This window comes from Malus domestica, chromosome 15, assembly GCF_042453785.1.
Source record: "Malus domestica chromosome 15, GDT2T_hap1".
Lineage (NCBI taxonomy): Eukaryota > Viridiplantae > Streptophyta > Magnoliopsida > Rosales > Rosaceae > Malus > Malus domestica.
In genome coordinates, this window is record NC_091675.1 from 16,200,142 (window position 1) to 16,212,995 (window position 12,854).

The 12,854-nt window shown below is 36.3% G+C and overlaps 2 protein-coding genes across 9 annotated transcripts; both read left to right on the plus strand.

Moving 5' to 3' along the window:
* Positions 1 to 1,133: 1,133 nt before the first annotated feature.
* LOC103400796 (inactive protein kinase SELMODRAFT_444075-like) lies at positions 1,134 to 5,073 on the plus strand. 3 transcript variants are annotated; one of them, XM_008339469.4, is made up of 9 exons: positions 1,134 to 1,797; positions 2,276 to 2,430; positions 2,516 to 2,610; positions 2,773 to 3,794; positions 3,917 to 4,077; positions 4,226 to 4,302; positions 4,394 to 4,541; positions 4,623 to 4,772; positions 4,855 to 5,073. In XM_008339469.4, exons 1-9 carry the CDS (start codon positions 1,650 to 1,652, stop codon positions 4,927 to 4,929), a joined length of 2,031 nt encoding a protein of 676 aa, XP_008337691.2. In that variant the 5' UTR covers positions 1,134 to 1,649; the 3' UTR covers positions 4,930 to 5,073. The 3 variants fall into 3 exon arrangements, 2 of the variants coding, with proteins under 2 accessions (XP_008337691.2, XP_008337692.2); XM_008339470.4 differs by having other exon boundaries at positions 1,185 to 1,797; positions 2,345 to 2,430; XR_003769130.2 differs by lacking the exon at positions 4,855 to 5,073 and having other exon boundaries at positions 1,447 to 1,797; positions 4,408 to 4,541; positions 4,623 to 4,763.
* A 459-nt stretch (positions 5,074 to 5,532) lies between these two features.
* On the plus strand, positions 5,533 to 8,087 carry LOC103400795 (probable acyl-[acyl-carrier-protein]--UDP-N-acetylglucosamine O-acyltransferase, mitochondrial). Of its 6 annotated transcripts, none has more exons than XR_011576164.1 (11): positions 5,533 to 5,820; positions 5,909 to 6,033; positions 6,156 to 6,264; positions 6,351 to 6,443; positions 6,509 to 6,625; positions 6,766 to 6,810; positions 6,912 to 6,995; positions 7,165 to 7,269; positions 7,365 to 7,458; positions 7,539 to 7,671; positions 7,797 to 8,087. XR_011576164.1 is itself a non-coding variant. In XM_017323312.3 (11 exons), the coding sequence occupies exons 1-10, from the start codon at positions 5,671 to 5,673 to the stop codon at positions 7,656 to 7,658; spliced, it is 1,035 nt and encodes a 344-aa protein (XP_017178801.2). In that variant the 5' UTR covers positions 5,533 to 5,670; the 3' UTR covers positions 7,659 to 7,671; positions 7,797 to 8,087. The 6 variants fall into 6 exon arrangements, 4 of the variants coding, with proteins under 4 accessions (XP_017178801.2, XP_008337687.2, XP_070669907.1 ...); XM_017323312.3 differs by having other exon boundaries at positions 7,372 to 7,458; XM_017323313.3 differs by having other exon boundaries at positions 5,659 to 5,815; positions 7,372 to 7,458.
* Positions 8,088 to 12,854: the final 4,767 nt, after the last annotated feature.

Genomic DNA, 12,854 nt, shown 5'->3' on the forward strand with positions numbered 1-12,854 from the left:
TGATTTAGGATGCCCTTCCAATGTTCAACCCTTTAGGGTTTGAGTGTGGTCCTATTCCTATATAAGCTTAAATGATAGTTGTTTTTTGTTTTTTGTTTCGTTTTTTGTTGATTTTTGAAAATAGAAGATATATTAAGAAACCTCAAGCGAAAATTACGTTACATTTTGGATGAGGAGATCCAATAATATTAAGTGGGTCATCAAACCAAACTACTTCGTTGCTAATTGAAACAGGCTACCCCAATATAGTTAATTAAAAAGCGTAATGAGGTTTGAATGATTAATATGATCTTCCAACCAAACCTAGAGGGATAACAAAACAGATCAACACGTAATTTCACAATTGTTTTGCGATAAAATATTACACTTGTAAACAAAAATTCACCAATAACTTCTTCCTTCAAATCAAAAAACAATTAAAAGAGGTGGTGAGAAGACGCAAATATATCATATCCACGAAATTGTCACTCATCAATGTCTATTATCCCTTGTTATTACGGATTCGTTGGAAGTAAGTGCTTCTGTATTTGTTTTTGTTTTTTTTTTTCTGTATTCACTTGCATTTTTACTAAAAATTAGTTTCAATTATTTTAAAAGCGCTTCCAAATAAGTTTATTTGTTAGAAAAACGAACATTAATCAAACAATAAATCAAATGATGAGAAATAACTAATTACTTTCTCATATAATTTAATTAATCAAACAATAAATCAAATGTTCGAGAGTGCAAGAATGAGAAGCTTCCACCTCTACTCCAATCATTGATCAATTTAAGGTCTCTTGTTTTTACATATTTATAAACCATCCATTGTCGTTTAACCTAAAATCTAGTCTTTCCCTCTGTCGTTTTACATGCTTTCTCCTTGGTGCTTCTCTTACAATTATGCCAAGTCCTAAGTAGGAATCTACCGGCAGAAAAATCCAACTTAGGCCACCTGCTTACTCTCTCTCTCTCTCTCTCTCTCTGAGACATAAAAATTCATGCAAAAATATTAAAAATAAAATAAAATAAAAATCCAAACTTTTTTGTTTGAAACTATTTGCTCTGTATTGGCAATAATCCCAAAGCTCGTGGCTTTAGCGGCAGGGTGAGTCAGTGACTTGTTAAAGTACACTTTGAAGACAGTGCGCGTCGTCTTCCTACTTTCATGCATCTTTTGTGTGCCTATTTTTTTCCTCATCTGCGTAAAAACTCGAAAAGCTGATTCATTTGGTTTCTGTGCCTGTCATGATATAATCGTTTCTGCTTTTTCCCATAGTGATTAATGCGTGTTTCTGCTTCTGCGTTTTGTCTCTTGTGAACTGTACTGGTAATTTGGATTTGGGTTTTGGTTGTTGGGGTGTAGTAGTATTTCAGATCTCTGCTTATTCCCTCAGTGATTATGCATGCTTGTTCTGCTTCTGGGTTTGTCTTTTCTTTATGAAGTGTACGGCTTGTGAGGGAGATTTTTGGATATGGGTTTTGATTTTGGGGTGTGTTGAGTGAGTGCCGGGGTGCAGTCAGTGATTGTGCATGTTTTCTGCTTCTGCGTTGGCTTTTTAATGAACTGTACGGTCTGTGATGAAGAATTTGGATGTGGGTTTTGATTGTGGGGTGTGCTGAGGAATTGTGGGGGTGTCGGATTTCAGAACTTCTGGGTGCGCTGAGTTATGAAAGAGAAGGGTGATGGGAAAGTTGTGGTGGTGGCTGTGAAAGCATTGAAGGAGATTTCAAGTACTGTTCTGGTGTGGGCTTTGACTCATGTTGTGCAGCCTGGTGATTATGTCAAGCTTTTGGCTGTCATTCCTTCTCACTCAAGTAAGTAATCTTCCTTTTATTTCGATCGAAGAAATTGCATATCTGGGTTAGACCAGTTGGTCAGGGCAGTATTGTGTCCGTCCCTTGCACCCAAGTTCGAATCCCCCTCTCCGTAGATTGCAAGCAAACTGTTTAGTGTGGCATGTCTAAGATTGGTGTTCTAATTCATTTCTTGACATATATTGTTCTCCTGTGAATGTAAGAAGTTTTTATCTTTAGGTAACTGTTTCGTGAACTGGAAATATGTTACGGTTAACTCTTCCTCTGGATTTGGATTTGTCTATTGGGTACTAATTCTGATAGAGGGTTCTTCACAAATTCGAAGCTTAGATATCGGTTTCAAAACCAAGTTGAATTATGCCTAAGGTGTATCTGATTTGTGCTTGGTGAAATTTTAACTCTTCGGTTTGTGCTCGAGTTTATATCAACTCGGGTGGCCAAAACTGAGGGTTGATTGATGAAAACACCATGTGTCTAGGTAAAAGGATATGGGATTTTGCAAGATTTACCAACGATTGCACGACAAGTCACCGGAGGTCTTTCTCAGGAACCATGTTAGATGACAGGGATGACATTGTGGACTCATGCTCTCAGATGGTGCTGCAACTCCAAGATGTCTATGATCCAGAGAAGGTCAGTGCATCAATGTCGTTTTGTTCCCAATGTTTAGCCCTTAAATGCATTACAACTAATACTAGTTCCATATTTTTCTTCACAGATAAAGGTCCGGGTAAAGATAGTTTCTGGCACACCGTGTGGTGTTGTGGCTTCCGAAGCAAAGAAAGCTCAATCAAACTGGGTTATATTGGACAAGTAATACATTCAATGTAACCTTAATATCTACTATGAAATGCCATAGCATAACGTTAAATCCTCATCCGAAAAAAATTTGAGCACGAAAGCTTTTTCTCCAGAATATTGTTTCATTTCCTTACTTCCGGTTAAAGTTATCAATCTTATTTCAATCTTTTGCAGAAACTTGAAATGTGAAAAGAAACACTGTTTGGAGAAGCTGCAATGCAATGTCGTGATTATGAAACGATCTGGGCCAAAGGTTCTTCGGTTGAATTTGGTTAATTCTCCAAAGATGGAACCTGAAGCGCCCTTCTGTTCGTTGTCTGAATCAGGATCTTATCCAAAACTTCTGAAAAGCCAGTTTGAAGAGTGGAATATGATTAGAGGGCCGACTGTGACTCCAACTAGTAGTTTCGACCGCGAGTCACCTCTGACTGCTACGGATATTGGAACATCATCTATATCAAGCTCAGATGCAGGGACTGAATCATGCTCGAATTCTGAAATTTTGGGGAGGTTAAAGCAAGAGTATCAGCATGCGAATGATTCTGACAGTGAGGCAAACCATGAAAACCGGAGTTCTTGTCATGTGAGCTCATATTGCCAGCCATGGATGACAACAGATTACCTAAGTTCCAGTGGTGAATTTTCAAGATATGTGGCAGAAGGTTCAGAGAGACATTACAATAAGGCTTTGATTTCAACATATGGAACCTTGCTGGATAAGTTAGCCAACTTAAATCGACAACCTGATGTTGGAGTATTGAATTGTAGGCTTGATTTGAACTTAAGCAGAAGTGTACGTGAAGCAATCTCGCTATCCAGACACTCACCTCCCAACCCTCCTCCATTGTGTTCGATATGTCTGCACAAGGCACCTGCATTTGGAAATCCACCTAGGTGGTTCACTTACGCTGAGCTGGAACTTGCCACAGGTGGCTTTTCAGAAGCAAATTTCTTGGCTGAAGGTGGATATGGCTCCGTACACAGAGGCGTCTTACCACATGGTCAGGTTGTTGCTGTCAAGCAACATAAATTGGCTAGTTCTCAAGGTGATAAGGAATTCTGCTCAGAAGTAGAGGTCTTAAGCTGCGCGCAGCATCGCAATGTTGTAATGTTGATTGGATTCTGTGTGGAGAATGGTAAAAGGTTGCTAGTTTACGAATATGTGTGCAATGGATCTTTGGATTCTCATCTATATGGTAAGTTCAACATCCCTTTTGTCAAAAGAGCGGATACATAACCGCGAACACTCTCTGTAGAAGTTTGTTTCACCTTTACTTCTGAGACCTACCTAATTAAGGGGAATGCTAAAAATTTTCAGGGAAAGACAGTCGCCCGTTAAAATGGTCTGCACGACAAAGAACTGCAGTTGGAGCAGCTCGAGGGCTGAGATACCTTCATGAAGAGTGCAGAGTGGGTTGCATTGTCCACCGGGATATGAGGCCGAACAATATCCTTCTGACCCATGATTTTGAACCATTGGTATGGCATCCTCTCCTCATCACTTCAAATAAATTTCAAGTACTCTCTTCACCAAGTTTAACGTTTTCCTTGACGAATCTCATTGCGTATGAGTGTTTATGCAAAATGCATCACTTGGAGTAAAATCAACTGACTTCTGGATTTTCAGGTCGGAGATTTTGGACTCGCACGGTGGCAACCAGATGGAGATATTGGGATGCAAACAAGAGTACTTGGAAGATTCGGGTAAGACCATACGACTTGAGAGGTCTTAATTAAATAAAATTACCAATGGATAAATTTTTTAGACTAAATCAGAAACCTTGTGTTAATGTAGTTACTTGGCTCCAGAATATGCTCAAAGTGGACAAATCACAGAAAAAGCTGATGTGTATTCGTTCGGAGTAGTATTAGTAGAGCTCGTTACAGGACGGAAAGCTATGGACATAAACCGCCCGAGAGGCCAGCAATGCCTCACTGAATGGGTATGTATGAGTAAGGCAACTTTACTTTGAGATAGCTGATGTCTATAATGGCCGTTGCTTACACTCATTTCTGCGGAGCAGGCACGCCCCTTGCTCGAAAAGAAGGCCACTTTCGAACTGTTAGACCCGCGGTTAAGGAACTGCTATTCGAAGCAACAGGTTTGCAACATGATGCAATGTGCTTCCTTGTGCATCAGGCGTGACCCTCGTTCGAGGCCCCGAATGTCTCAGGTATGTGTTGCTGTCATGTAACCCTCACTCACTGCTGGTGTACGTGTTGTGAACTTGTTTCTTGTCCAATTTGTATCCGCAGGTGCTTCGGATTTTGGAAGGCGATGACATTCCGGAGAATTCGCCAAATCATTCTTGCTTGAAGGAGGCCTTATGAGGACATTCTGTAGACATCCCGGAGAGATAGATATGCCTGTAATCAAGTTGAATATATGTGGAGATTTTGTAGACAAATGTCATCTTCCTGTTACTATAGTAAAATTAGTGTAAGATTTTGATATAATGGGCTTCTTTACTGTCATTTGGGAGTAAGATGGTGCAATATTACTTTACCTGTCACATAATTTATCGCAAAATAATACTTGAAAAATCACATAACTCCATTTGAAAAAAAGAAAAGAAAAAAAATCACATAACTCCACATTATTCTCAACCCTTGTTCTAAGGGCTGGTTTGTAATTGCATTTTTTTTTAAAAAAAAAGTAGCTTCTTAAATAAGTTGGGAGTTAAAATTGTGTTTGATAAAAGAATTTTTCTTTCTTTTTTGTTTTTCCAAATTATGAATCTAAAACAGCAAAAAAACAGAAGCAACTGTAGCTGTGCTTCTCAAAAAAGTGCTTCTTTTGTAGGAGGCGGGTGAACAATAATCTTTAATAAAACTTTCATAGTAACAATAATACGCGGTTTTCTTTTCTTTTGCTAAAAACAATTTTAGCACTATATAGGTAACCAAACATTACATTACACCACAGCTGTTTACTTATGCTAAATGAAGTACACCCGCCTCAGATTGGTGGATTATTGACGGTAAATGGTGAAGTTGGGCCTACAAAGTGAAAAAAGGTATAAATCGAGAAAAGCAGAGTATGAGTCTGAGTGAGGCCACGGGACGAACACCATGCGTGCGTTGGTGAAAGTTGGCGGCAAACGCTTAAGCTCTGCGCTGAGCAGCCTCAGCTCGCCGTATATCCGCCGCTTCTGCAGCAGCCTTAACTCCGGCTCCGTTCATCCCAGTGCAAACGTTCACCCCAATGCCGTTTTGGGTCAGGTACTCCACCTATCAATGCTCGACTAAATTAGCTTACTTTTAGTGGCGAAACTCATAGTGTCGTTGCGGTTTGGTGTTTCTGCGACAGGGTGTTTCAATTGGACCCTTTTGTACTGTTGGATCGTCGGCGAAGGTTGGCAATGGCTGCCGATTATACCCCGGAAGCCATATTTTTGGAAATACAGAAGTTGGGGAGCGTTGTGTTTTGTTGACGTGAGTTTCGTGTATATAAATATATACATGTATATAGACATTTTTGATAACTTGATAAAGGTTTCGAATTTGATTTCAAGCTTTGAACTTTTCATTGGTGTGGTGCAAAATTTGTCAGGCAGTGGTGCCATTGTTGGTGATGATCTTCCAGGGCGTACCGTGCTCGGGTGTGATAATGTTATTGGACACCATGCCGTGGTTGGTGTCAAATGCCAAGATTTGAAGTACAAGGTCAGTTTCGATATGTTAACGAATTCACTACAATACTGTTACTTTTAAGACAAAGTTCACTAGTTTGTGTTTGTTTTGTGATTTAGTCAGGGGATGAATGTTTCCTTGATGTTGGGGACAACAACGATATCAGAGAGCATACTTCAATCCACCGATCTTCAAAGTCGAGTGATATAACAGTATGTGGATATGTTAATTAATTTCAAATTTGAGTTTCATGCTCTCATTGTTGTTGTGCGATCAGGCTATTGGGAATAACAATCTTATCATGGGATCTTGTCATATTGCCCACGATTGCAAGATCGGAAACAACATCATTTTTGCAAATAATACATTGCTGGCAGGCCATGTTGTGGTGGAAGTAAGCCCTTACGCTCTCTTTGGATTATGAAATTTCAAATTTCAGGATATTGGCTGAGTTTTCATAGAAAGATGTGTTCTTTTGCTCAATATACAGATTACATATGATACGTCATACGGTATATTTGTTGTAATCCACAGTGTTACATCGTGTCTTGCATTTCAAACTCCTCTTCTACATCAAATGTAACGTTAGTCTGTTTTGCAAACTTCAAGTAAGAATATATCCTGATATATACTTCTATTCTACTTGTAGTATCTGATATTTAGTTGCGTTTCAAATGTAGGATTATGCTCACACTGCAGGGGCTGTCGTCGTTCATCAATTCTGCCATGTTGGCTCTTTCTCATTTATTGGTGGTGGCTCTGTGGTATGACAGTCTTACTTTTTACCATCTTTTATGCAACGTGGAAACTTGAACAATTGCTTCAGAGTCTCAGACTAGCGAATTGTGAGATTGGTGCCAGTACATGAATTTGGCTCAAAAATTTTCACCGTGAAATCTTTGATTTAACATGTTCTTTTTTATATCCTTGAAGATCACACAGGATGTTCCAAAGTACATGATGGTTGCAGGAGAAAGAGCTGTGCTTCGTGGTTTAAACCTTGAAGGTCTACGGCGTAATGGATTCACAGCCGCAGAGGTTTTGATTAATCAATGTTTCGTCTTAATTTTTGACATTTTTCATTTCATTTTATTTAATTGCAAATCTAAAAGAGCTTTATACCTCTGGGCAAGGATCTAGATCAGAAGCCTGAGAACAGCTTACCAAAAGATATTCATGCCTGCTGATGAAAATTCCGGGGATTTTGAAGAACGTCTTTCCCACGTGGTATCACATTCAACCTCATATCTACCCTCTGACATCTAAGCTTTTAAATTGCTGGTCATGGAGCGAAATTTATTTTGCAGGAGCTGCATGCTGAATTGGCTCATATACCTGCAGTCCGTTCCATGGTGCAGTCTATCCGTGACTCTTTTGAAGGAAAGCGACGTGGAATATGTAAATTCAGACATTGGAATGGCTCTTAAAAGCATGTAACAGGTCAGTTTTTTGTTCTGTAAAGATATTATTCACATATTACAAACATCTGTGCTTCCTAGGAATCGCTAGAGTTATACCTATGAATTCTGGCAGTTAATTTGGTTTTCTGTTTCATCTTTTCGCAGTGACCTAACTGCTAGTGTATTTACAAAACCGCTGAGGATGTGCTCCGGTATGTAGTATGAAGAACTTGCCAGGCAGCTCGTGGTTGTGCCGAGGAAACAATGGAATACAACAAGAAGTCGCAGATGCATAGCAGAATGTAGAATCTTTTTCAACTAGTGAATTGTTTGAAGGAAATTACTTGTGCAATTTCTTTGAAGTTAGAAAAAACAAACATTCCTTTGAATTTTTGTGCAAGAACATTGACCTCAAATTCACAGAAAATGCTAGGAATTCATTTGATGCTTTAAAAATGTTTGTTTTTTAATTACTTTTTATTATTCTTTGATTACCAGAATGCATTATTAATTTAAGGTATTCTTTGATGCTTCAAAAATCAAATCAACATAAAATATGTTGCAAGACAATCTTGGAGTTTTTCTTAGTTTTCAAAGTTCATTGTTTTCCTTGTTGATTTTGATTGTTGAAAATGGAAGCAATTCAAGTCCATCAAAAGGCATATTAAATTTGATTTAAAATTTTGTTCTTATTGTGATACCTTTGACTACATAATCGTTGAATACTGTTCTTCATTTCTTTTTCTTTGGGGATGTATATATCTACTGTCCAATATTAACAAAATCTTATATATGAAACTATTATTAGTACTGTAAAAGAGTTATTATGCACTCAAAATCTGTAAACACGAGAAAAATTATATAAGAAAGAGAGCAAAATGTCATTTTTTAAGTGGCAATACAGTGACAAATGGTCCTTCGTTCTTGCATAACTCACAACTTTGACCCCTAATGTTCAAAACCAACCAACGTCATCCTCTACATTTAAGTCCGCGCGCCCGTCAATGTTGCCGTCATCGTGATAGTTTTTCTGCTGTATGAACTTCAGCCATTCATTTGCAGTTTCTGATACTTAATAGTTAATCCACCAGGGCAGGATAAATTGTGATAACAAAAATGAACTGATGGTTTAGAGACAATTGACCTCATTTTTTCAAAACGAGATATTTTGGTTTTAAGAATGATTTGAACTCTTTTTTAAGTGCGGTCCAATTACTTCGCAAATAGGGAGGAAGATGATTTTTGAGTTCGTCATAAGAAATAGTGGTCTTGATTATCTCGTTTTAATCAAGATATATTGTTGTGATATATATCCAGACATTATCAAAATTTGGTTGATCTTTCTCGATGGAATATTGAACTAGTTAGGATCAAATTGTGATTTTCTATGTTTCCTCATCTGCATAGGAAATATTCTTTCTCCACTTTGACTTTGAAGCCATGACTTGAAATATGTTTGGTCACCTCAATTTGCAGTTAGAACAAAAATATTCTCGTTATGACCAGGTGACCAAATAATGCATGAGTGTTCACCTCATTGAGGATGAAAAACCAGTGGTGATTTTAGTGTTTTAATCTCAATTTTTGATATCAAATTCAAAAGTAGATCACCATGAATTTGAAGAAAATTGAGGTTTTACCATAAAACCAATTGAAAATATAGGGAGTGACCCAATTTCTTATAAGTATATGCAAGATCCCTTCTTTCACCGATGTGAAATTAATACTCTCAACACACCCTCACGCATGATGAATTTTCAAGCCTAACACATGGACAACACATTTCGAGTGACAAGTGTGGCCGTTGGGCTTCACACTTAGGATAATTTGCTCTGATACTATAAAGAAAATTAGAATTTCACTATAAAACCAATTGGCTCATAGTTTGAGAAAAACATCTTCTTCCTAGAGTCAAATTTTATTTTGTTGCAGCAACAAATAAATAAAATTAAGTCGGAAATAAACAATAATCTTATTCTACACTGTTTCAAATCATTCCCCCTTCATAAAATTAATAAAACAGACAAAGTGATAATAATATCACTTCTTTTGTGGCTGCTGATATGAGATTGTCTACTTATTTTGATAGGAAAAAAAAATGCTGATGAGTGCTTGTACATTGGATCTTCCTCTACTTAGTCATTTGTAGTTGCAACTAATAATACTGGATTATGGCATGTGCTGTAATCTTCAGCACTAATGGAAAATATAATGATTAAAATATTAGGATAAGGATATGAACATGAGATTTAAAGGCATTATGCCGCAGTTCCTAAATAAAGATTAAAGAGAGCAGTTGAGTTCTTGGGGATTGAATGTGACCCATCTTGAAGCCTCGTCCGTTCTTTTAACCTTTTCTTTTTCTTCCATGTTTGAACCAATTCGAACGTTGTGCTCCTTTTCCATGTTATATATCTGGACACTCAATTTTCTTGGTCGCCTAGTGATCACGAATTTAGGGTTACTCGCCGCCGTTGAATTTGATAGCAAGAATTGAGATTAAACCACTAAACATACATCCATTTAATTAACCTCTACAGTTAATATTAGATCCAATGGTGAATGATCATACATTTCTTGATGACACGTTGCCGAGGAACAATTTTTTTTTTTGGAGGGAACACAAGGATTTTATACTTGTCAGTGGATGGAAGTTAGTGTTTTACAACCTTAATAATTTGTTAGTAGACCCCAAAAGCAGATATAGTTAGCTTTTGTACTTCAGCAACTCAGGCTGATGGCTACATTTGGATATATTTTATGCCCATTTAATTTTCATAAAGTTGATGCCTTTTGAGTTTGTGTGGAGGCCATTACGGAAAACAAGCAATGATTTTCAATCAATCTACATCGGATTTTGTATAATTTAACAGGAACATGATTTAGCAAGTACACCAAAGTTTATAGTTAAAGTTGGAGAGAATTATATCTAGGAGGAATATATGCTTTAATATTCAATGTGTTCATCAACTTGGCACTTGATAAATATTCCGTTTGAGTTACATCTATAAAAGAAGTATTTTCAGTTGAAGCTGAGATCTCAAGCTCACCATTCTCGCAGCACTAGCTCATAGACCAGAACTCAAACCACCTACCCTTTGATAAAGGGGGAGAAGTATAACAATGCAAGGGAATTTAATTGAGGGGGATACACATGTTTTGCATTTGTTTTGTGTAGTTATTAAAGTAGATGAGAGAAAGTGATGAGTGGCTTAATAACTGTTAATGCTAGTGAGAAACATTTTACGAATCGTTGTATATAGATAAAAACGCCTCACATAACATTTATTAATGTCTGGAGCAATAACAGTTGGGTTCCAAAAAAATTTCTTCAAAAAAATTTTAGGTTGTTAATTATTTATTTTTATTACTATGAAAAGAGTTTTGAGGAGTTTATTTTGTGAAGAGCACCACTTAAAATCACTATTTAATAACATATTAATTTTGATAAAACAGCATCACATTTCAATACATTGAAGTGTCAATTTATTTGGGTCCTATCCTATGGCAATGATGCAGACAAATTAGGGACACATATGTGACACAACTTTTTTTATACTATATTCGGATTAAGAGTTTAGTGTCTAATTTTTTGCAAGGATGATTTATGAATGATGCTCTAAAAGATAAACAATTCAGATCGTGTCAATACATTATAAAATAAACCCCACAAAAATATGTGTCAAAATGTAGTGCAACAAATCCGTCCCGGAAATTTAAATTGACGTTGAGAGGCCTCATGATCACAGTTAATTGATCAAATAATTAGAAAAAGTAAGCTTCAAGATATCAACTCCTCGTGAATTACTGCCTTATATATAAAATATAGATTAAAAGAATAAGAAAGTGACTTAATACTTAGTCAAAACAAGATTAGAAAACTTCCCCAATGACCATTATCTTCTAGTTTCATACGAGGGAAGATTCCTTTCTACAAAGATTGCCAAATGCATAAAAAATAGTTTGAATAAGTACTGGAACTTGGAAGCGTTTCATGGTTTTAGACATAGAAGGGACTAACCAATCTTCAAATTGGCCTCCTCTCTAGAGAAATTGGATTATATATTTTTCTCCAACTAGCTTAATTAAAAATCTTAATAATAACCTTAAGACAAAAGCAGTTGGTACCTTAGCTAAATAATATTAATTAAATTGTATATATTAAATAATATCTTTGAGTCCCTATCTAGATTTTGAAGTGCTCTTGTAATATATAGTTTGCCAATATAGAAATCAGAATATATATACTATTTCCTTAAATCAGAACTGGGGATTCTAATATATGTATATTCTGAGTGACAATTATGGTACCTTTGCTAAAGTCATTAGCCATGAATATATATATATATATATATATATATATATATATATATATATATATATGTGTGTGTGTGTGTGTGTGTATTATGTGTGTGTGTGTGTATATAAATAATCGTAAAAACAAGTGATATGATAGGTCAATGCAAACAGTGAAGTGTTCATTATCTTAGATTCAAGGATAACGAGAGAGTTAGGTAAGACTTGATATAATTTAGGTAGATTTAGATTTGATCATCTAGATTTTTAGTGATTGGGTTGCTTTGAAGTTTGAAATCAAATCAAATCATTAATTTGTAGTTCAATCTGATTTGAACATTTGGTCCAATAATCTGAATCGTTGAATGAAGAGGGCATGACATTTTGGTTTCTTCTTCCCTGAAAATATTGGCATTAGTCTCTTAAGCGTAACATTTAAGCATATATATAGCTGTTGACTTATCAAAAGAACCTGTATGTGAAGAAGTTACTGAAATGTACGAGTTAAATTCCTAAGAAACTGCAACATGAAACATGTCAACTTTCAAACGGGGTTCTTCCTTTTCTGTGATATTTTCTCATCTACCTACTTCCAAGATATTTCTTATATATCTACCTAATTCCAAGTATCGAGCATTGCATGATGGCCAAGGCATGTACACAATAACATATAAACAAATATTGCTCTTAATAAGTGATATATTTATCAGCTTAACATGATTGGGTGTTTCAAGTTCGACTATTTTTCCCTTGATACAAAAGTAGGAAAATATTATATTATTGACTCTTAAAAAACCATCCTGCAATACTTCTCTCAAATGTATTTTCTCTCTTCTGTCTTTGCATACTTAAAGTGAGAAATAATTTTTTTGAAGTGCTAATAACAACTATACTCGTGATTTATCTACCTAATTATGATTATACGCA

Excerpts from the sequence above, each read along its gene's own strand:
- LOC103400796 (XM_008339469.4), top strand. The coding sequence starts at position 1,650 with ATGAAAGAGAAGGGTGATGGGAAAGTTGTGGTGGTGGCTGTGAAAGCA. Across the intron at positions 2,431-2,515 it reads ATGTCTATGATCCAGAGAAG|ATAAAGGTCCGGGTAAAGAT; the intron begins GTCAGTGCATCA and ends TTTTCTTCACAG. Across the intron at positions 4,078-4,225 it reads CCCATGATTTTGAACCATTG|GTCGGAGATTTTGGACTCGC; the intron begins GTATGGCATCCT and ends CTGGATTTTCAG.
- LOC103400795 (XM_017323312.3), top strand. The coding sequence starts at position 5,671 with ATGCGTGCGTTGGTGAAAGTTGGCGGCAAACGCTTAAGCTCTGCGCTG. Across the intron at positions 5,821-5,908 it reads CCAATGCCGTTTTGGGTCAG|GGTGTTTCAATTGGACCCTT; the intron begins GTACTCCACCTA and ends TTTCTGCGACAG. Across the intron at positions 6,265-6,350 it reads GCCAAGATTTGAAGTACAAG|TCAGGGGATGAATGTTTCCT; the intron begins GTCAGTTTCGAT and ends TTTGTGATTTAG.